The sequence below is a fragment of the Cervus canadensis genome, chromosome 1 (assembly GCF_019320065.1).
Source record: "Cervus canadensis isolate Bull #8, Minnesota chromosome 1, ASM1932006v1, whole genome shotgun sequence".
NCBI lineage: Eukaryota > Metazoa > Chordata > Mammalia > Artiodactyla > Cervidae > Cervus > Cervus canadensis.
Genome location: NC_057386.1, coordinates 32,810,493 through 32,833,569, shown reverse-complemented (window position 1 = coordinate 32,833,569; position 23,077 = coordinate 32,810,493). Strand labels below are relative to the sequence as shown.

General features: G+C 51.3%; 1 protein-coding gene and 1 long non-coding RNA gene across 2 annotated transcripts; one reads left to right on the top strand and one right to left on the bottom strand.

Moving 5' to 3' along the window:
- Window positions 1-1,517: 1,517 nt before the first annotated feature.
- Window positions 1,518-22,287, bottom strand: ALOXE3 (arachidonate lipoxygenase 3). Its single transcript, XM_043475632.1, has 15 exons — window positions 21,930-22,287; window positions 21,101-21,305; window positions 19,896-19,977; window positions 19,246-19,365; window positions 18,814-18,939; window positions 16,112-16,215; window positions 15,418-15,590; window positions 14,526-14,669; window positions 14,213-14,416; window positions 14,043-14,129; window positions 13,389-13,558; window positions 12,697-12,818; window positions 7,568-7,668; window positions 6,833-7,003; window positions 1,518-2,388 (listed from the first exon to the last, which is right to left on the bottom strand). The coding sequence occupies exons 1-15, from the start codon at window positions 22,074-22,076 to the stop codon at window positions 2,209-2,211; spliced, it is 2,136 nt and encodes a 711-aa protein (XP_043331567.1). The 5' UTR covers window positions 22,077-22,287; the 3' UTR covers window positions 1,518-2,208.
- LOC122446033 lies at window positions 2,325-16,559 on the top strand. The gene is made up of 4 exons (XR_006270760.1): window positions 2,325-2,370; window positions 3,400-3,460; window positions 15,436-15,540; window positions 16,459-16,559. It is a non-coding gene; the product is annotated as an uncharacterized LOC122446033 (long non-coding RNA).
- Window positions 22,288-23,077: the final 790 nt, after the last annotated feature.

Sequence of the window (23,077 nt, the reverse complement as noted above, 5' to 3'; positions counted from 1 at the left end):
TGCAAGGAGATCCAACCAGTCCATCCTAAAGGAGATCAGTCCTGGGTGTTCATTGGAAGGACTGATGCTGAAGCTGAAACTCCAATAGTTTGGCCAGCTGATGCAAAGAGCTGAGTCATTTGAAAAGACCCTGATGCTGGGAAAGATTGAAGGCAGGAGGAGAAGGGAACAACAGAGGATAAGATGGTTGGATGGCATCACCAACTCAATGGACATGGGTTTGGGTGGACTCCAGGAGTTGGTGATGGACAGGGAGGCCTGGTGTGCTGCAGTCCGTGGGGTGGCAAAGAGTTGGACACAACTGGGTGACTGAACTGATCTGAACTGAGAACAGAGGCAGAGAGGTCCCCAGGGCTTACGCCAACAATTAAACACTCCTGCCTGGAGATGACCCACACCACTTCTGCTCATCGCTCATTGGTCAAAACTCATCCATGACTCCACCCATGCACAACAGCACCAAAGCTTGAGTCTTCCATGAGTTCAGAAGAGGAACCAGATCTCAGTGGCAATGTTAACAACCTGACACCCAGAAACTGGACTCTCAGGCTTTGCAAAATACCTTATTTTTTTTGGTAAGAATGCAAGATTTATTCACATTAGAAAACCAGCATAACTCACTACATTAACTAACGGAGAAAAAATTATAGGCTATTTATGGACACGACTGAGTGACTGAACTGAACTGATGTATTTTATTAACTTTTTATTTTATATTGCAGTAACAGCCAGTTAACAATGTTGTGATAGTTTCAGGTACACAGCAAAATCACTCAGCCATACCTAATACCTATGTTTTTTGTATCAACGCCTTGAGTCTAGTGGAGAAGGCAATGGCACCCCACTCCAGCACTGTTGCCTGGAAAATGCCATGGACAGAGGAGCCTGGTAGGCTGCAGTCCACGGGATCGCTAAACCCACTCCAGTGTTCCTGCCTGGAGAATCCCAGGGATGGGGGACCCTGGTGGGCTTCCGTCTATGCGGTCGCACAGAGTCAGACACAACTGAAGCGACTTAGCAGCAGCAGCAGCAGCTTGAGTCTAGATACTCTTTCACCTCCTGATGGATGACACACTCTGTCTGGGAGGTGAAGGAATGGAGGGCCTGGCTAGGTAATGGGTTGAGCTGGGAGGCTTCCTGTCTCCAGAGCAGCTATGCTAGGGACTCATTGTGGCTCCTTCTTTCTCTAATCTCTGAATACCCCACCTATGTACATACACACAGGTACAATAAGAAAAATGAAATGGGAGCCAAGTATACAGATTTTGGGGCTTCCCAGCAGTTGGTAGGGGTAAAGAACCAGCCTGCCAATGCAGGAAATGTAAGAAACATGGGTTCAGTTCCTGGGTGGGGAGGATCTCCTGGAGGAGGGCACAGCAACCCACTAGTATTCTCTAGTACTGTTACTTAGAGAATCCCCATGGACAGAGGAGCCTGACCGGCTACAGTTCATAGGGTCCCAAAGAGTCGGACACAACTGAAGCGACTTAGCATGCATACTAATTTTTATTGAAGTTTCTGGGCTTAAGGACAGAAAGTGGGTGGTGGATGATAGTTGGGATAGGAAAGAGTTGGGGAGAGACTCCACACACACACACTCAAGCCAGGGAACTTGGCGCTGAGAACTACAGTTAGAGGTACAGGTAAGCTGGGCTCTAATTCTAATCCTCCCCCTAAAGATGCGGGGGTCAAAGTGGACCACATGGCAGATCCAGAGCACACATCCTTCCTTGTCCAGTTTCCAGGTTCTGCCAAAGGAGAAGTTGGATTGGATTGGTCCTAGGATGGGAGGAAGGTGGAAACAAAGAGGTGAAGTAGGATAACGTATTTTGGAATGAGAGAGGACTGGGGAGGCGGGTTCAGAGTACCAAGCTGGGCTTGGTGGGAGGAGGTAGGTTTTTCATAGAAGATGGGGAATAGGCTAGGCTTTCACAGGAGGCTGCCCGAAGGAGGACATGGGATGATGGAGATCCTTCCTTTCGAAGGGCCTGTTGTGCGTTTGACTTCAGTCAGCAGATTCTCACCGCGGACACTCCCGGACTGGTCCCTCACAGTTCAGGGCCCAGTTCATGTGATGCTAGAACCATCGTGGGTGCAAAACGCGTCGAGAAAGTGCAGGCTGATCAAGAATAAGGAGGACAGAGGGAACTGGAGGATCCTGAGAAGCTGGGCCGCCTCACACCAGCGCTAGCGATTAAGAGGAGGGGGTTAAATGGAAACGCTGTTCTCAATGAGGGGAGGGTCCAGGTAGGCGTAGGGCAGCGCCAGGCCCCGGTTCCGCTCCCGGATGTCTCGCGAGATCTGAGCCAGGCGGTTCTGGAAGACAACGATGCTCCGGCGGGGGGCTTCCTCTGTAAAGTGCTCGTCCGGGTAGGTGCCCAGGGGCCGCTGGGAGAAAATCAGGTGTGGGGTCAGGATGATGTTCAGGGCCATAGTTGTCAACAAATGCAGTCAAGGTGGTTTCTAAAGGCAGGCGTCACCCAGCCACGGCCACTGTAAACGCAAACCCTTGAAACCCCGAAACTACCATTCCAGCCACCTGCACAGAGCAGCCCACCGATCCCTAAAAAGGTTCCTTCCTGTGCCTAGGCCACTGCTTTATGAATGAAACATAACCACGTCCGTAACACTACTGAAATCAACATAAACGGCCCACCAGATATGCCCAAGAATACACAAAAGGCAACCCCTGAAGACAATCAGTTCTGAGGCGTCTCCCAGTCAGCCACCGTTGCCAGTGTCATCATACACTCATGCTTTCCAGCCTAGCCAACCTCTATTCAGAAATAGCGCAATGAACTGAAGTCAGTCCCACCCTGCGGCAGAACAGGACTGCCCTTCTGGGCTTGACCACAGTACACCACCAGTTCACCCATCAGGGTTCCTGGGGCCAACCTCTTAACCAGCACACACTGCTCACATAATAAAACTGTTGCCAACAATCCTGATGTTTAAAAAATTCTTTGCCTTGTTTTATTGCACCAGCAGAGCCTCCTGAAACTGTTAAATCACAGCCTTGTTTTCTCCTCTCTGACTTTAATGACCTCTATTGTTTCAACATAAGGCCAGTGTTTTCTTTTCTGAAATATCAAAACTCCATAAGGGAGTTTCATCTTATACTGAGTTTTTAGTAGTGATGGCTATTCTCATTTATCAAACACTTTTTCAGCATGTATTGATTGAGATGATTACATCGTGTGTCTCTTTACTGATGTAATGATGGATATTATTAGATTTCATCAGGCTGAACCAACCTTTCATTCCTAAGTTAAACTATACTTCATCATGATGAATTATTGTTTTACTGTATACTATTGGCTTTCATTGACTAATGATATATTTTTAAGATTGTAGTTAGCTAAGTGGAATGAGTTTATAATTTTATTTTCTTAATTACAGTGGACATGTTGCAAGGGCTTTACATGGACCATCACAACAGGACAACAATCCAGTAAGACAGGTACTTCATCATTCCCACTTTACAGATAAAGAAACTGAGGCTTAGAGAGGCCCGATTACATATCCAAGGTCACATAGGTGGGAAATGTGGATCTGGGACTAGAACCCTCTACCTGGGACTCACTTCTCTTTTCTTAAGAGCACTGCCCTTGCCAGGCACTGGTGTCAGGGTTACCAGTAAAATTATTTAGGAAGCTTCTACTTTTTTATATACTTTCAAGAAGTGTGAATGATTTAGGAATTATTTGCTCCTTGAAGGTTTAATAGAATCTCCCTTTACAAGGAGAGGGATCAGATCTTTTACAACCCTTTTCATTTATGTATGGTTTTCACCTCTTCTGGTATTTTGGTTTTTTTTTTTGTTTGCTTTGGGTTTTTCAAGTTTTCCTAAAAATTCTACTTATTTCATCTAGGTTTCCAAATTTGTTTGCATAAAACTATAATTAGTATTTTCTTCTAATTTTTCCATTCTTCTCATACCTTTTCTATTCCTGATGTTGTACATTTATGTTAATTTTTTTCTTGATTTGAATTATCTCTGGTTTATTTTATTGGTCTTTTCAAAGAATCAGTTTTATGTCTTATTTACCAGATCAACATCTAATTTCTGAAACTATAGTGTCACTATTGATAAAGCAGAGCATAGAAATATGAATGACTGGGTTCAGTGCCTAATTACTAGCTGTGACCTTGGGCAAACTGCTTGGTGTCTCTGAACCTCAGTTTTCTCCCCTGTAAAATGGAGTACCATTTATTGAACACTTATATGCCAGTCACTGTATTAAGTATTTTAAATATAGCTACTTATTTATTTCGTATCTTGAAATAGTGCACATAAGATACCTGATTTAATGACTGACACATGATAGATCCTCAGGAAGTGATAGGTGCTATATATTATTGTTGTTATCGTTATGACTTTCCGGGTTAGGTTTCCCACTGGCTTATGAGAAAGGGAACTCTCCACCCTCATCCTCTGGTGTACTCCTCCCTTTCCAGTGTGATTTTGTGACTTATAATAAGAAAAATATATGTGGTTTTGTGTTTCTAGCACAGAGCTCTTAATACCCTTATAACTTCATAGTGATAGAGTGTTAAAGGTGTCTTTTGTTATTCAAAATAAGCCCTTTTCAACCCCACCTGAGTTTCTGTTAACCAAGTGACTTCTGGAAATTCCCTGGGGTTGGAGGCTGGTTGCCAGAGGGATCGACCTTGTGATTAGGTTAGAACTTGCAGTCTCACCCCCCAGCCTCTGGAGAGGGGGCAGGAACTGAAGGTTGAATTAATCCCCAGTGGCCAATAATTTAATCAATCGTGCCTAGGTAATGAAGCCTCCATAAAAATCCCTCATGTACGAGTTTGGAGATCTTCCAGGTTGACACCCATGTGGAGGTGCTGGGGAGAGAGCCTAGAGAGGCATGGGAACTCCACACCCTTTCCCACACTCCTTGCTCTCTGGAGTGCCTCCATCTGGTCATTGCTGAGTTGTGTCCTTTCAGCATGAGCCAGTCATCTAGTAAGTAAATATTTTCCTGAGCTCTGTGAGCTGTTCTCAGCAAATGATCAAAACTGAGGAGGGGTTGGTCAGAAACTCAGATGATAAGCTGGAACTTGCAGTTGTCACCTGAAGGGGGTGAGGAGGGTGGAGTGGAGGAGCAGTTTTGTGGGACTGAGTCCTTCACCTGTGGGATCTGACACCTCTCCAGGGGGACAGTGTCAGAATTGAGCTCAATTAGAGGACAGTTGTTAGATTTCATCAGGGGCTTCCCTGTTGGCTCAGACCCACATTGACACCCATGTGGAGGTGCTGGGAGAATCTGCCTGCAGTGTGGGAGACCTGGGTTGGGAAGATCCCCTGGAGAAGGAAATGGCAACCCACTCCAGTATTCTTGCCTGGAGAATCCCCATGGACAAAGGAGCCTGGCGGGCTACAGTACATGGGGTCGCAAAGAGTCAGACATGACTGAGCAACTAACACAGAGGACACCCAACTGATGTTGAAGAACTGCTTGGTATGGGAACCACCCCCACACATTTGGTGGCTGGAAATATTGAGGGAGAGTACTGAGAGTAGTAATGTAGTGTTGTGTGAGTAGACAAAAAAACAAAACAAAACAGTGTTTTTCCTTTGCAATGACTGAAATGAATGTCTCCAAATCCTTGGGAAGTGAGACCAGAGAGGAGCAGCATCTGGGGAGTAGTTCCTGCATTCCCAGGCGATGAGATGATAAGTTGAATCTTGTTAGGGAGATAAAATATTCGTGCCAAATGGAGTTAAGCGTGAGAAATGAGGATATCACAGCAGAGAGCTTGGGGACAAGACCAGGAGGGCAGAGGCATGACTGATGACCCAGTGTGTAAATGGAGATAATGGTAACTGGTGATTCAAGGGCTGCTCCCCTGGCCTGGCCTAACTAATAGCCTCCTTGCTGTCGGTCCTGCCTCCAAAATTACCCTTCCCATCCATCTGCATAGCCACAGAAGCGCCCTTGCAAAAACACAAATTCAGCCATGTCACCCCAGGCTTAAACCCTTAAGTGGTTCCCATTTGTCTTTTGAACAAATAATTGCAGCCACACTGGGCTGTTTATGCTCCTGCAAATGCACCAACAGACTCTCACCTTCACTTTGCTTTGCTTGGTAGAGTCCTTCCCTCTGCTTAGAAACTAACCCTGCCCCTCTTTTGTCTGCCCAACACCTCCCTGCCCCAAAGGTTTCATCTTAGATGTCACTTCCTCCAAGGCCTCTTCCCAGGTTTGCCTGGACTTCGTCAGGTTCCGTGAGGCCCCATCCTTACCTCTGTCACTGGGCTGTAAGCTTATGTACAACATCAAGGTTCATATCTGCCCACCAGTATCTGGCATTTGGCAGGTGCTCAAGAAGTATGGACTGAATGGAGGAATTCATGAATGATTCCTACGACATTGTGGTGCCCTTTTCCCTTTCCCTGTGTGTTTCCTCAAGTAGACCGTAGGATTCTTGCAGGCAGAAAGTTCTCACTCAGTGTTATGTTCCCGGTGCCCAGCACTGTGTTGACACATGGGAGGGATCTGGCAAATGTCTGGGTGAATGGATGAGTGACTGATGGGTGAGTAAGTGGTTGGATGGACAGATGGACGGATAGGTGGATAGACAGGTTAAACTGGTGAATTAGATGGAAGTTGTGACCCAGCCACTAAACTGGTATTTACTTCAGTGTGTCTCTGGGGCCCAACTATCATTTCCTGAAGAAACTGAAGAACTCAAGGCAACTCAGCATAGATGTCAGATGTTGGCTCCCAAACTCCCTTGGACAGCTACCACCACCTCCACTACCCAGGCCCTGCAAATTCCCCCCAGCCCCAGACACCCCACCACCACCACTACCACTCACCTGATCCTTGGGCTCTTGGCTGACCAACCAGAAGAGGAGAATATTATTACAAGTGGTATTCACTTCCGGGAGGGTGTCCAGGTAACTCTTCAGGGTGGTGGTCCCCTTGGTCTGCGGTGGGGGCTGCCTCATGGATGACGGGGCATTGGGCATCCAGGCTCCAAAGTCATGCTGTGGAGACCCCCCAACCCCAGCTGAGTCAGTTGGCCAGAAAAGAAGGACCATCTCCCTCCTCAACATCCCTGTTCCTGCCTCTACCATCCTAGATCTTGCAGTTGGGAAATAAGGGGGTCGTTAAAAGGGAAGCAAGGAAGAGGGTGGCAGGAGCCTGGGTCACCCCTTGTTATCCCCCTACCTGGTGTTCCAGGACTGGGTGGTGTGAGTCACCCAGGAGGGAGGAGGACCCAGAGTAAAGAGGTCACCCGAGAAATGAGCCTTGGGCTGGCCTGCTGCTCCACCTGGCCTCGTCCTGTCCACAACTGGAGCCCCTCAGTACTACTCCCTCCACAACCCAACTTGAGTCACCATTACGAGCTTGGACTGAGCTCTACTCCAGTCATCATTCAGCCCCAGTGCTGCCCTCCACCCAGTCACCACTCCTACCCCAGCCCTATCCATAAACCCATCACAGCCTTGACCCTCCCATGCGCTCAGCCGAACTCTGGCCTCACATCCACTGCTGAGACTAATCTTACGTAGCCCAGTGTCCCCCAGGCCCACCCTCTGCAGCCTCACCTGCCCACTGTTGACAGCAGCATGTTGGGCAGAGCAGTTGAAGATGATTGCAGTGAGGAATTTCACCAGCTCTCCCTGGGTGCACAGCTGGCGTGGGAAGCCTAAGAGTGAGGGGAAGGGAAGAGGGTGTGGATGGAAGGGACCAGATTCCTGAGGGCACCTCAGGACTGGGGCTCGCTGCAGGAGGAGAGAGAGCAATGCAGACTAAACATGTGGCTGCCACCATCTTTAGACTAGTATTGGGATTGGGCTGAGGTTAAGGATAGGGGCTTCCCAGGTAGCTCAGTGGTTAAGAATCCTCCTGCCAATGTAGGAGATGAGGGTTTGGTCCCTGAGTCAGGAAGATCCTGTGGAGGAGGAAATGGCCACCCACTCCAGTATTCTTGCCTGAAAAAACCCTATGGACAAAGAAGCCTGGTGGGCTACAGTCCATGGGGTCGCAAACAGTTGGACACAACTTAGTGACTGATCATCACACCAGGTTACAGATGGTCATCACTATGGTGTGGTCTCTGAAGGGGGGGACTGGGATAGGACTAGAAAATGCCAAGCCAGCAGAGGTCACAACAGAAGAGCCAGGTTCAAGGGAACAGCACTTCTGTCTGCAGCTTGTTTTAGTATGTAATTATAGAATTCTACCCAATTCACCAAGATTTGCCTGAGCACCCAGGAGCAGATCATCTCATCTGCCTTTGGGTTTAGTGGCAGAGACAGATGGTCAGAGAAGGTGCTGCTTATGAGCCCACAATGATGGAAGCAGAGGAAGGTTTAAGGCCAGGGCTTGGCCCTTTGAGGAGATGGCAGGTTCAGCAACGGGGCTGGGTGGTTAGAGGAGGCTTTCCTGGAGGAAGAGAAGGGGCCTCCCTGGGTAGAATAATGTGGTGAGCTTCAAATGGAAAAAAAGAAGAGGCAGGCATTTTCAGGCTCAGCCCTTGGTCGTCTTTTCTCTGATCTCACTGGTCTCATCCAAGACTGTGGCCTTCACCACCTCTCACTGGCTGATGATTCCCAAGTTCACATCGCCCCTGCACGCTGGACTTGACAGTGGGTATAAATCTGCAGCTGCTAGCTGATACCTCTGCCTGAGTGTCTATGAGGCGTCTCAGACCTGACACTTGCCAGACCTCAAGCTTGACTCCCTACCTTGCACATTACTGAAACCTGTCCCCTGTGGCCACCATTGGGCCCACTTTAGCGCTCTCCATTCAGTTGCTCCAGCCAAAATCTGTGCACTCGCTCCCCTTTTTATCTCACACGGCACATGTCAGCAAAGTCTTGCAGAAGCCATCCTCGTGCCATCAGCTCCAGTCTCCACACCACCCCTTCTCCATCGTCTCACCCCTGGATGAATCTGACTGCTTCCACCCTTGCCTCTGACAGTTTGTTCTCCACATAACAGCCAGATCAAGTGATCCTTCAGAATTGTAAATCCAGTTATACCGCCCCTACCTAAAATGCGTTAAGGGCTTCCCACCTCACTTACCTCACCATGGCCCTACTTAAACTGGTTCTTATTCCTTCTCTGTCTTCATTCCCTTCCCTACTTTTCTCCCTCTCACCTACTCTACTCAGCTACACAGGTCTGCTGATTTCTTAAACCTGCCTGCACGCTCCCACCTGAGGTCTCTGCACTGACTCCACCTCTGTCCCTACACTCTTGCCCCAGTTATCCACAGAACCAGCTCTCTCCCTTCAGTCTCTAGCAGACAGCCCTTCCTAAAAGAGGCCTTCCTTGACCTCCTAACTGAAGTAGTCTCCCTACCTCAACCTGCTGTATCCCCTGATGCTGTTTTGTTCTTCTTTTTAACCACTTGACATATTTGCTAGTTTATTTATTTATTTATTTATTTTATTTGCTAGTTTATTATCCATATCTCCCCACAAGAATGTTAAGCTTCTTGAAAGCCAGGATTTTTGCCTGTCATGTTCACTGCCAAACCCCAGCACCTGAAACAATACTTAGTAAATATTAACAGTATTTAATAAATATTACTGGTTGAATGAAGTGAATGCACGAGAAGGTAGGAAGCCAGAGTGGGCAAGCACAAAGTCAGAAGCAAGGTGAGGGGACAGGGAGGGGACTTAATTGGATGTGAGGCTACAGCACTTTGCCAGGCAGGGTGGTTTCTGGGGACTATTTCAGAGGATTACTGGGGCGGTGGCCCTGCCGAATTGGCGGCGAACGAGTAGCGAGAGGCTGGGAGGGGTGGGATAGGTTGAGAGGCAGCTGCCACTGTTGCGGGAGTAGTGAGAGGACTAAGACTAGGGTGGTGACAGTGGGAAATGATGGGGACAATAGCATTGGCCACTTAACTGGATTTCGGAAGAGAGGAAGACATTGGGGAACATGAGTCAAGATGGCTCCAAGGCTTGGAGTCAGGATGACAGCTGTGAAAGAGGCTGTTGCAACAGAGCAGACGGAGAGGCTTGAAGGAAGGACTGGGTATCTGTCTGCCTGGGAGTGTGTGGGAATTTTCCGAATGTGCTGTTCATGGTGGATAGAATAAAAAAGCAAAGTCAGGTGACATATGGGAATTCCTCTATAGCGCATATTATTTTTTCCCTTTGAAATGTGGAAGCCAGAGGCATGCTGAGGTTAATGAATGAATGTATTTTACCTGAAAACATGAGTATAGTATAAGTTTGTGCTGGTTGGAAGAGATGTTTGTCAATCTGAAGAAAGTCCTGATGTATTAAATCAGAGACAAGTTGAATAAAGAAAGACAAGACAGTTGATCCCACTCTGTGTCTTGAATAGGAAACAGATAACCCTGAAGAGAAAAACAGCTGCCCCTGGAGGAGAAGCAGTTAGGATCAGGATGCTCCCTGATTAACAGTAGGTTTGCAAAGCACAGGGAGGGGCTGCTCTTCAAAAGATCCAAGAGAGGTCTGGCTGTCACCACCCTAACCCAGAAATCACGCTTGGCGTCACTAATAGATAGCCTGACATCGCACACCTCCCAGTATGATGCAATGCGGAGAACACAGTATCACTGGAGAACATTCTTGCCCCAGACATTTAACCTTTAGATACTACTTCCGGTTGACAGACAACACAGTGGGTAGAGGAATGACAACGTGGGGAAGCAATTAGATAAATTCAGAAGGCGAGACATTCTGCAGAACAGCTAGTCCTTAGCCTTGTCAGATGTTTATGTGATTTTAGAAAGGGCAGAGAGGAGCTGACCTAAAGTAAAAGAGACTTTAGAGTCAAAATGAACACATATGTCATTTGGTCCTTGACTGGCTCTAGAATCAACGGGATCAACTGAGGGAGAATGGGACAAGTAAGAGGGTAATGTTGGAGATTACTTGTCAGTTTTGTTAAATGTGATGCCAGCATTGTGATTGTGTAGAAAATCTGAGATGCATATTAATTAGGTAAAATGTGAAATATGTGTAAATAAAAGCAACAACTTAATCAAACATGGCAAGATGTTAGGAACTATATCAAGGTGGTGGGTAAACTGCATCTAGGTGGGTAAAAGTAGAGTATCATATTCTCTACTTTTCTGTATGTTCAAACTTTTGTTTGAAAAAAAAAAGCTGGAACTTCCCTAATGGTCCAGTGGTTAAGACTCCACACTTTCAATGCAGGGGGTACAGTTTCAATCCCTGATCAAGGAAATAAGATTCCCGAGGGACTAGGCAAAAAAAAAAAAAAAAATGCTTTGGAGCCCACTACAGGTAAAGCGTCTGTCTACAAAGCGGGAGACCCAGGTTCGATCTCTGGGTGGGGAAGATCTCCTGGAGAAGGAAATGGCAACCCACTCCAGTATTCTTGCCTGGAAAATCCCATGGATGGAGCCTGGTGGGCTACAGTCCATGGGGTCGCAAAGAGTTGGACACGACTGAGTAACTTCACCTCACTTCACTTCACAGGTAGGACTACAACAGCTGTTCATTCTGTTCCCTGGTGACCTGAGACCACACCTTCTCCCCAGGTTTCCCCAGGCAGGAATTGCTCTGGGTGGCCACCAGAAGTGCTGAGTCAGCTAAAAGTTACAGCCCCTGCTAAGAGAAGACACCTCAGGCAGTGAGAGTCTCCCTCCCTCCGGCTGGGGGAACTAGAGGCTGGACATTTGTAGCACTTTGAGCCTTGCAATTTCTTCCACTCACCCAGATAGAGATGCCTTGTCTGCACTTTCCAGTGCCTGAAATACAGACCGTGATACACTGGCACCGGGGAGGTAGGCTGTGAAGAGTAGCAATGACATGTATAACCCAAGTGAGGCCAGAAGTCCTTCTACAGAGCATGACTTGTAATTTTCATGTGCTGGTCTCAAGAGTCACAGTGAGACAGCCAACAAGGAAAGTTTCCTCAGGGAATGGGGAAGGGGGATTTCCAAGTCTGGAATCAGCTACAGAGGAGAAACAGGAGAAAGGATCGTTCTGTTAGGGAGGGGTAGAGCAAGAGGAGACAGAGACCCAGGACAAACCAGAGCTGGAATCAGGATCAGGAAGCGGCAGAAGCCCTGAAAGAAAGAGGAGGTCAGAAAGACACACCCTCCCTGGAGCAAAGGGAAGACTTTAAGGAGGGGAGGGCAGTCGGGGGCATCTGCTTGCACTTAGGTTAAGCAAAGGAGGCCTAAGAGGACTGGTGTCGGTTGGGTCTCAGAGGCCTCTCAGGCAGTGTCAAAAGAGAGGGGATAGCCAGGGACAGGTGACAGGTGTCAGTAAGGAGGAATTGGGCAGCAGCAGCACCAAGCTACTCCATGAAGCCACAAGTGAGACAGGTTGGTGGCTGGAGGGGCCACCTGTCAGGATAGGCATAAGAGGGTATGAGAGAGAGTTCCAGAATCCTTAGTGCTGGAGGCTGGAGATGGCTTCTACCACAAAGCAACACATCCCCAGATCTCAGCAAGTGAAGGTGAATGGGTGGCAGAGGTCGAGCAGGGACTATGTAGTGGCTGAAAGCAAGGACTCCAGAGATGCTGGAAGCTGGCTCTGGACCCTGCTTTTGCCACTGCCAGTGCGGCCTTCTCTATGCCTGTCCCTTATCTATTCAGTGGGGCTAATGATGGCATGTGCTTCAAAGGCTGCTCAGTGAATAAGAACTGGGGGCCTGGTAGGGCCGAGGGGGACAGCAGGTCATTGAGTCTGTGGTGGGGGGGACGGGGAGGGGATACCTGAGCTTTCCCGGCCCAGGAATGCCTGAGCAAAAATCTCTGCGACCCAGGCCTGCAGCTCTGAATCCTGCTGCACAGACGCGTCGCTGGTGTAATAGTAGCCCACAATTTCTGAGACGAAGCTGCAGAAAAAAGATGTCCCTGCTCCAGCAGTGACCCTGGGTTCAGGCCGGCCCCCAAATCAAGGCCCAAGGCTGCTCAGGCTAGTGAGAGCTAGCTGCCCAGAGTCCACTACGAGTCCATGGAGGTTCAGTGGGGACCCCCATATTCAGTTGGAACTACAGTGCCCAAGCTTCCCTCAAATCTCACCTCCACTCCAGAGTCATGGGTGCTGAGGAGAGCCTGACATGAGGCCTCCCCTCCCCACCTGGGAGAAAGGAAGACCTGTCCACCTGGAGGCCCCACCCACACCGAGCTGTTACCTCTGCCCTGACCTCTCAGGACTCCATGTCCTTCCTGTCCTCTGCCACATTCACACACAGCCCAGGCCCTCCCCAGCCCACAGCTCTCTGCCATTTCATGAGGAACCCCAACCCCAACTCTCACCCTTGCGGTGCCCTGTGCTGGGCTCAAAACACCGGAAACCCCCAAGCACCAAGTGCCCCAGCCTACATAAGCACACGGATCCACACTGTCCCCTTGGCCAGGAGGCCCTGGTGGGGCCAGATTGGCCACAGGCCCCAGGCCCACACCTCTCAATGGCTGCCCAGATCTTCAGGCCGTCATCTCGGTAATGGTAGTTGGGGATATCCAGGACACCGCGGGCCCGCAGGCTGTCCGGAAGGCAGAAATTGGTGTAGGTGAAATGGGCCAGACCGGTGCTCATGAGGTAGAGGAGGCCCTGCCTCCCAATGGACGTGACCTGAGGATACAACACAGCTGGTCACCGCGACCGGCCCAACCCCCACCCCAGAGATGGGGCTAGAGATTCAGTAGAGGGAATCTTCCAGTTAATCAAGCATCCAAGACCAAGAATTAAACATCCATAAGGGCAGGACGTGGGCTGCACAGGCTGCAGCCTTACTGCCTGCGTAGGAGGTAATCCTTAGGTGTTTGGTAACTAGAAGAATGAACTGAATCCCGGGCGAGCCGGGAGGGGAGCGCCAACTCGGGGTCAGCGGACAGGTGTGCTCAGGCTGGGGTGCCTTGCCCACCTCCAGGAGACTTTGGAGTCGGAGCCTGATGAGGAGGGGCGGGTGGAGTGGATTGGAGGGAGGGAGGTTGGGGGCAGGTAGGAGACTTGTGGAGAGGGGCGGGGCTTGTGGAAAGGAGTGGGCCAGGGCTTGTGGGCGGGGCAAAGTGCCCTGGGGGCAGAGCCCCGGAGAAGGGCTGGGTGGAGGATGCACCTTGTCCACAAGGCCCTCAGGGTTGAGCAGCGTAGCACGGGCGATGGTGTTCACCTGCAACGTGTAGCGAGTGTGGGGAAGCAGAAGCTGCGAGTGGGATGAGGTCACAAGAACCGAAGGTCAGGGAGAAGGCCACTGTGGCCCTCCCCCCACCCAAGGGTCACCCAGACCTTGTAGATAGGATGGCAGAGAGGCAGCTGACGCAGCGTGGCCATGGCGAAGGCCTCGCACAGCAAATGTGTGCACAAAAAGTGCGTGTTGTTCTCATGCACCAGGAACTCAGAGTTGCGCACCCACGTCTTCGCCAGCAGCCAGTCCCAGTCAGTGTCAGTGGGCAGGAAGATGGGGCTGTCGGGCCCAGGGGTCTGGCAGAGCTGCATCGAGGAATAATAAGGGGGTGAGGCTTTAAACTGACAGGTGCCCCCTGAGGCCGCGTTCCCCGAAGCCTGGTCCACACCCCCTCAAAGCCGGCCGCAGGCTCACCTGGATGGCCAAGGGCACCAGGGCCCCCTGGGGGTTGAGCCACAACAGGCAGAGCGGGGCGGCCACGAACTGGGGGCGGCCGTTTATGCAGTGGACAGGGACCTCCTCCAGGATCCAGTAGTCAGCTAGGAAGATGTTGCCCCTCTGGGGAAGTTGCACGGAGCCTTAGAGTGCCGTCTGCACCCGGCTCTGCTTCCCTCTCTGTCCTCTGTCCACTCCCACTCCAGCCTGGGCCTCAGTGATGCTTGGTGCCTGCACTAAAGGCCAGTGCTGGGAACCTCACCCTTCCCAGCATGTCCGGAATGAAGTCCAGCTGAATCCTTCCTTGTGCAACCTCTCACCTGGCTTCCCAGCCTCTTGGACAAGCCAGCATCCTCTCCTCCTCTCCCCATCCCTGGTCCTTCCTCTTCTCTCAACTCAGATGACTTGAGTGTATTCAGTATCAATAAAATCAACACAGGAAGAGAATTTGCCAACCACAACCACAGCCTTCTGGAGGATGCCTGAGAGCTTGACTGAGTCAAGATCAGAGACTGGGTGGGTCATCATCTTCTCCCACACCCGCAGAGTTCCTAGTTCTCCAAGATTGTCCTTGCTCTGTCTAGTGGCATTGCCTTTGGCCTGTCCTAAAACGGCTTTCTTTGGGCCTCAGCACCTGGGATCTTGGAGGCCCCAGAACAGGGGCAGGGCATCCTCCTTCAAGCTGTCACATTCATGCATACCAGTTCGCCAGGCCCCGTCTCATGCCTCAAGCCTGAGGCCCATCTGCGCCTTACCCATAACTGTTCTGCCTAAAAGGTGCCGGGCTGGGGATGAGGCCTGCAGGCTGGATGCAGCCATCCCACCCTTACCCTCCACACCCGTCCCTTCTCCCTACTGGCAGCTTACCCACCTCTAACTCTGTCTGCAGGCAGGTGCCTGGTCCCAGTGAGGGAGCCACCATGTCGTTGGTGATCGGCAGCTTGCTGGGCAAGCTGGAGAGGCAGTGGAGCATGACTGGGTTGACGCCGTTCAGGTACTGGTACCCAAAGAACTGGTCTTCACACCAGTGCTCTCTGACATACTCTGGGGGACAAGAGAGGGGGCCAGTTGGGCTGAAATCACTTCACTAGATCCTCCTTAGCCCAGCACTTTGCTCATCATTATGGTTTAATCTTTCCTCCCAGCAGTCCTATGAGTAGGTGTAATTATACCTTCAGTTTAACACAGGAATCTAAGAGGCAGAGTGACTCGCTACTTGCTTAATTGGGTGGCAGACACGAACATGTCTGGCCCCAAAGCCCAAACCTCTTGATGGCAGGGGTAGGGGAAGAGAGATGAGTGCACCTGACCAGGATCAGGACTCCTTAAGTGACCCTTGACCCCCGCTCCATCCCCACTTGCCTATTCTTGTCCCCACCCAGAGGAAGGAGAGATGGGTTCCTGAGGGGAGTCTGGGAGAGTGCCCCCAGTGAAGTCAGGAGCCCTGCCCACTGGAACCCCACAACCCCTCTGCAACTAGAATTCAGCTTTCTCCCAGCATGAGGCAGAGGAGCCTGAGCACAGGGTCCAGTGGAGAATGGACCTCTCCGCCTGGCTCTGCACACCTGAAGTGAGGGTCTTGTGGCAACGCATGATATTCCGGATGTCGTCCAGCTTCTTCCAGGAACCCCTGCGGTCCAGCAGCCCTCGAAGCTTCATGCCCAAGGACCTGTGGGAGGGGAAATGGGGCTGGGGGCTGAGGGCTGCCATGGGCACTGTGCCCCCAGCCTAGAGCCCTGGAGGAATTTGACAAGGTCAATGACCAGAGCAGAGGTGCCTAACGGTCCACGTGGGAGACAAGTCTAGAGGCTAGTTGAGGCTTTGTAAGGGTGGCTCCACATGTGTGCGCAAAGATGGCACACATAGTGCAGACCAGTTATCTTCATTGGTGTTTCATCATGCTTTCTCCAAGCTCTCATCTTATCATAGACCTTCACTGGCTCCCCTCTGCCCACATGACGAAGCCCTAGCTGCTCAGGTTGCCCTGGCAACTCCCCACCAGCTGATTTCTACAGCCTTTCTAGCTTTTTTCCCCACCATGTGCACTTACCAAGGCCCACCACAGCCTTCTCATTAAACATAGCCAGAGATATACTTTGTACACTGAACTGGTAAAAGTGGGCTTGCCAGCCTGCAGGCTGTACTTTTCACTTTGTGGATGTTAGTATTGAGTTTTTTGTGTTTTTTTTTTTTTTTTTACAATGAGCATATATTACTTGATAATCAGAAGGAAAAAAATGCTTGAAATGAAGTCTGCTTTCTCCCCTGTCCAGGGCTTGTTAAGCTATGCCTTTCCTAGAGAACCATCTCCTACATCTCCATCTCATATCAAGCCTACCTGTTCTGTGTGCATCTTAGATGCAAAGTCCTTCATGAAGCATTGTCTGATCACCCCCCAAACATACACCTTGGTGTATCTTTCAAAAAATACCCACTACTTCTTTCGTTATATTGTGAACCCTTCATTATGTCACTACTCAAATAAACTCCTCTTATACTGTGGGCTCCTTATGGCCAGGACTGGGCTGTGTTGCCCTGACATACCCAGTTTGTAATAATCACTCACTAGCTAGGCCAAGTCAAGTGGAAGGGAATGGAACAGAGGACAGGCAAGTTTGTGGCAGTCGGTCAATAAAGTAAGCTGTGGAAGGAGGCAGATGTGTCATGAAGAGTGTGGGCACCTGGAGAAGGCATGGGGGCAAGGGGGCAATAGTGACCTGACAAGCCCAGGGACAGGTTCCTACGTGCTCAGTAAGGAGCCACTCACTCCTTCCGTGAACCTGTGCTGAGTGGCTGCCCACTAAGAACCTAGGGGATGGGGAAAACTCAACAGGAGCATGGTCATTAAAACAGAGGCTGAGGAGGCAAGAGAGGACAAAGAAAAGGCCTTCCTTTTCCAAGGCCTGCCACTCACATCCTTTAGGGCACCCTGCAGTCACGCCACACTAAAGCCCAGTGACTCCCTCCCCTCCATAAATGACCAGAGGCTGCCAAATGCCAACTCCTCTTCCCACTGGACCTTCTCTGAGCCCCACACCGGCAGTCCACATGGTCTCCTGGGCCCTCCCCTGCCTCGACCCACATTTCCATCTGGGGACCAGCTCAGGTGATGCTAGTTACTGAGACTCTCCTTAGTCCTGCCAGGCGTCTCAGCAGGTCCTTGTCCTGAAGCCCAAGCCCCCTTGTGTCTGCCTGTGGACACTCAAGCTCCATACCCCTCCTCACTCCTACATCCCCTCCCACTAGTTCTTCTCCAGAAGAACGGCTGTGGCACTGAAGCCCAGAACATGAGGATCCAGCTCCTTGCCGTGGCCTCCTCTGGGCCTCCTGATGCAGCAGGTAGCAGGTGGCTGAGCCCCACAGAATGACCTGGGTCTGCCCAGGACCCACCCATTCCCCATCTCCTTTCCTCTCTCCAAGCCCAAAGCTTCAATCCCATATGTCTCCCAGCAACCACTTCCCGATCCCTGCTCCTGTCAGGACCAGATGTCAACTGGACCCCCTCCAGCCACATCACACTCAGAACCTCAGACTTGAGCTGCCGGTGACCCCACCAATAGTAATTAACTGCCTTGCACATACATCTCCCCAGGGGAGCCCGTGAGTCCATCGCAACCAAGACTGTATCCTAAGACTACAACTTTTTATGCTGGATATTAGCTTTTTTTTGGCTACACTGTGCAGCCTTCAAGATCTGTTTCCTGACAGGAATCAAACCTGTGCCCCCTGCAGGGGAAGCATGGAGTCCTAACCACTGAACCACCAGGGACGTTCCCTGGATGTTAACTCTCTAAAGTCTTCCCCCACACCTATGAAGTCGGTATGAATATTATTGTCATAAATGATAAAACCGTTTAGAGGCTATGTGAAAATCAAGGTCATAAAGCTAGAAAGTATTGGCCAGGAAATTGAACCTGAGGTGTCCTGACCACCTCCTTAAATCTTAAAGACTGGCCCTCTCCTGCTCAGCCTGGTCCCACCAGCAGTGACTGGGACCGTGCTCTCCTCAGAGTAAGTGCTCAATTAATTCTATTGGTTTGAGGACTGGAAAGAGAAGGAGAGTTTAAGAGCACGAGGTGATGATGGGGAGCTAGAGAAGAGTTGCTTAAAAAGAGAGTGGAGATGGGGCGGGGCAGGGGGAGGTGAAGGAGACACTGGGGGTGGGTGGATGGAGGGGAGACAGGGGCAGAGATGTGGATGTGATTGATCAAAGGGACAGGGGCAGAAGGGCGAGGGAGCAGGAGTGCGGAGATGTCAGTGGCCTCACGCAGGGATGGCGTTGAAGAGCAGCGAGGTCGTCTTGGTGGCGGAGTAGCGGATATTGGGCTCCATGTGCAGCAAAGAGGGGATGTCAATTTTCATGGGGAAGCCAGGCAGGTACCGATTCCCACTGCTGGGGAGCAGGGAAGCAGAAGGGCAGAAACCAATCAGAGGGACCTGCAGCCCATTCCCCTTAATTCCTCCCCTCTCTCCTCCCAGAGAGTCCCCAGGCCTCTGCTCACTCCAGGCACCTCCCCTGCCCTCTCCCCTCCTCTCTGCCAGACTGCTGGGGCCATCCCCACCCATTCTGCTCCAGACACTTGCATTAAACTGCATCTGTCACAGACCATGACTCCCAAGCTGCCCAGCCCAGTCCTCACAGCAGACCCTTCACTTCATGCCCTTCCAGCTTCTTCCCCAACTCTCAGTGCACCCTCACCTGTCACCTGGGTCTGCGCAAGGCGCTGTCTTGGTCAAGGCAAATTTCTTATCTGACTCCATCTCCTCAAAGCTGCTGACATCTATAATGCGGGGGAAGCCAGGGGCGTAGACTTTCCAGCTTCCAGGGGAAAGAGATTGAAGTGGCAAGTGAAGCTTAGGGTAAACAGAAGCCTTAGCTTTTAAAGACACAACTTTACATTAAAACTCCCAGAAACCACCCACTGTCTGAGCAGGTATGTTTGTTTTTTTCCCCGAAGACACTGGGCTTCAGATCTGGGTAGCATTTGAGGATGGCATGAATATCCAAACTGGTTTAGAGTTGGGTTTGTGTTGAGATCAACATCGTGCTCGTTTGGGTGTGAGGCTCATGATGGGCTGAAGTTGGTCAATCCTAAGGTCATGTCTGGTATCTGGGTCACATCAAGGACAGCTGGGGGTTGAGTGTGGATCCATTGATGGTCTTGGGGACAATTATCAGTACTGGTGTTGTGGGCCTGGACTCAGGGTCAGCATTAGATTGAGGTTTAAATGAGGGTGGTGATCAGAGTTGGGCCCCCAAAGTTGGAACTGAGGTTAGAGTTAGTAATAGTCTGATTAAGGATCAGGTCAGAGTAAGATGGGAAAGAAGTCAAATTAGGCCACCCTCACCGGTAGCATTCCTGTCGGGCCTGGAGTTCCCGTTTCCTGTGATCCAGAAGGAGGGGAAGGGAGTCCTGACAAATAGTTCTTGCTGTGGGTAATGAAGATTACTCATTGGTAAGTCTCTTTTCAAATGACACCTCCTCCAGCATGCCTTTCCTTAACCCCCCAACCCTTGAACCCAATCCCTCAGGGACACGGTTGTCCCCCATTCTTTTTGCATTCATCAGTAGAAAGGGTTTGGGACACCCTTAACCCCAGATTATAACAACTCCCTAATTGTTTGCATGTGTGTCTCCTTTTCAAGACTACAAACTCCTTGGGGGCAGAAGTCACATGGTATTCATCTTTTGTATTCCCCGCATCCAGCATGGTGCCTGGAACCATGCACAAAATGCATACTTGCCACAGGACTGGTGAACAAACATGTTTTGTGAAGTGACAGGTGGATGTGTTGTGGTGACAGATAGGGGTTTGGAGTGCAGCCTGTGAGGAACTCAGTGTCAGCAAGGGTAATGTTCACTCAACTCACCTGACCTGACATCATCTCTCAGCCCTAAGACTCGTCTCCACACTCAGACTCACCCTAGTCTTGCCTGTCTCAGGAGATATGTGTGTGGGGGCAGGGGGGTGTGTGGCCAGAGGCTGAAGTAGCTTCAGTCCAGCATCCTTCAAAGCCCCCACCCAAATTCAAGAAAGAACCTGAACAGCACCTCACAGAACTTCATCCACAGCAGGAAAGCCAGTACTAGTGGGCCAGGGCCTGTCCAGTTAAATTCTCTAAACATTCAGGGCTTCTCCCAAGTTAAAATTCAGTAACTCCACTTGCAGATTAACTCCTCTCAGAGGAATTGACTCCGGGGAAGGAGCAGGGTGACAGTGGTGAGCATACCGCCATCTCTGTGTGTTTCTGTGCATGTGACTCTGAGTGGTATGAGTGTATGTGAGAGTGCACACCTAGACTGTGTGTGTCTCCAGAGGGGTACATACTGCCCAGAAAACGCCTGCATTTCAGGGTGTTCGAGGCTTGAATTTTCAGAAAGCACCTACTTGGGATCCCTGAGTTGCAGTTACCCTAACTCCAGCCCTACTCTTTACACCCTGGGCTCTGTGAGAGCCACCCCTCCCCACACACACACCCCCCCACCACCTCTGCTGCGCCTGGTCCCAGTGGATGCTTCTGAAGCCCAGGCCAGCCCCTGCCTCTGCCACACCTGTTCCTGGTCGAAGCTCGATGGTGCAGTAGCCCTCCATCCACTGGTAGCAGGGGAAGTGGGAAAAGGTACCATCGGGGGCAGTGACGCAGATGCAGCTGCAGTACCAGGAGTCCTGGGGGAAGAACGCATAGCGCTCCTTGTGGAGCCGCAGCATTAAGAGCTCACCCAGCTCCTCTGAGCAGCGCACCAGGTACTTCTGCACCTAGGGTGGGGGCAAGAGAGCAAGCCGGTGAGAGGCAAGGAACAGCCGAAGTCGTCCTGCACCTTGAAAAGTGCACCTACACCTGCGCCTTCTACACCTCTGCCTCACCTGACGTGCACTCAAGCTGGCTGTACCCCATGCAGTGCCTTGATGTGAACTACAAAAAGGTATCCTTCATCTGGCAGAAGCTGCTGCAGGAGCCCTGTGTGAGCAGGGTGCATTCTGGCTCTCCCGAGCCTCCTTCAAGCCCCCACCTGATGTCGGCCACCCACCAACAGTGCTGGGGCCTGGCAGAGGCAGGTAGACCCCTCTGGAGAAGAGGAAACCCAAGCTCAGAGGGGGCAAGCAGCTTCCCCAAAGCCCACCTTCAGTTATTGGAGAAGGAGCTAGGAAGCCAGTGGAATTCTCTGGAGCCCCTGTCCAGGGCTCCTCCTTCACAGCCCTGCCTGGGTAGGGTTTATGATCCCCAGGAGAGGCAGGGACCAGAATGGGGTGGCCACGAGGACCGGCATCCTGAGTTCTGCAGGATTTGATGAGCCTTGAGGGGAAAGATCCTCCCCTCCTTCAGGATTCCCTGCACCTGGTGGCCCTCAGGGCCGCCGCCTCCCTCTCTCCTCTACTCACCGATCCAGAGGCGAAGTCCCTGCCCATGCGATCCAGTCGCTGCTTGGGGCTTTCACCACATGTGCCCACCAGTGTGACAAAAATGTTGTCCAGTGTGCCAGCCATCAGGTAGGGACCAGTGGTCACACACACGCGGTACAGGGCCATGGTGGGAGGAGAGAAGGGATGCCCCAGCAGCTGGCCTGGAGGAGGTGAGCCACAGACCAGGCAGGGCTGAGCTCCTGGGCTGCCGAACCGCGGGGCCTGGTGGGCAAGATGGGCCTTTGAGGGAAAGCCCAGCTCTCTCTGGGATGCTCTAGGGCCCACTCGCTGGCTCTCTGTCTCCAGAAACACTCTGTCCTTGCTAGCTTCGGGCTGGCTCTTCCCGCCCACAGCCTTTCTCCCTACTAGTTGCTTGTTCGCCTCTGGCAAAACCGGTCCCTCTGACTGGCAGGACCAGGTTCACCCAGATAGCTATCAGGAGCCTGGGTCCTACTGGAAAGGGAGGGACCAGATGCCAGAGGGAGACAGGCATTAGGTGACGCCTGCATGATTGGGACATTGATCTGTTCCTGGTCAGAAGCCAACTGATGCCCTGGGGCCCTTGTCCGCCCACTCCCCAGCCTCCCGGAAACCTTTCCTCCTCTCTCTCAGTCAGAACTGGGTACAGGGCACCAGCATTCCTAATTGTGAATCATCCAGGTGAATCACCATACACGAGTGAGCCATATATCACACATGACTACAGCCACACGCGAGTCGAACATGCATCTCTGCACATGGCATAGAGGTCATAAACAGCCCTCCTGTCACCTCCTGAGGTTGGTACCCCCCTCACCCCCAACCCGGCCCTCTGTGTTCCGTGTCTATGGCACGGCGGAACTCAGTGCCTCTTCCTTGAAATGTGGAAATGTGGCCGATCTGAGGACCGAAGTGGTCTCTGGGAGCACAGCATCTGAAGGCCTCATGTGGCATTCTTTTCTCTCCGCGGGCCCCCCTTGGCCTTGGGGCGGTAGGCAGGAGAGCCCAAGTACGTGGGGTGCCTGGATCTAGGTCGTCGGACTGGGAAGAAACCCATCCCAGAGGGAAGCCCTCTGCAGGAAGCGCCCCCGCGCGGCCGTGCCGACGCCGCACCCACCCAGCTTCCGCGACTCTTAGGCTCTAGCGTC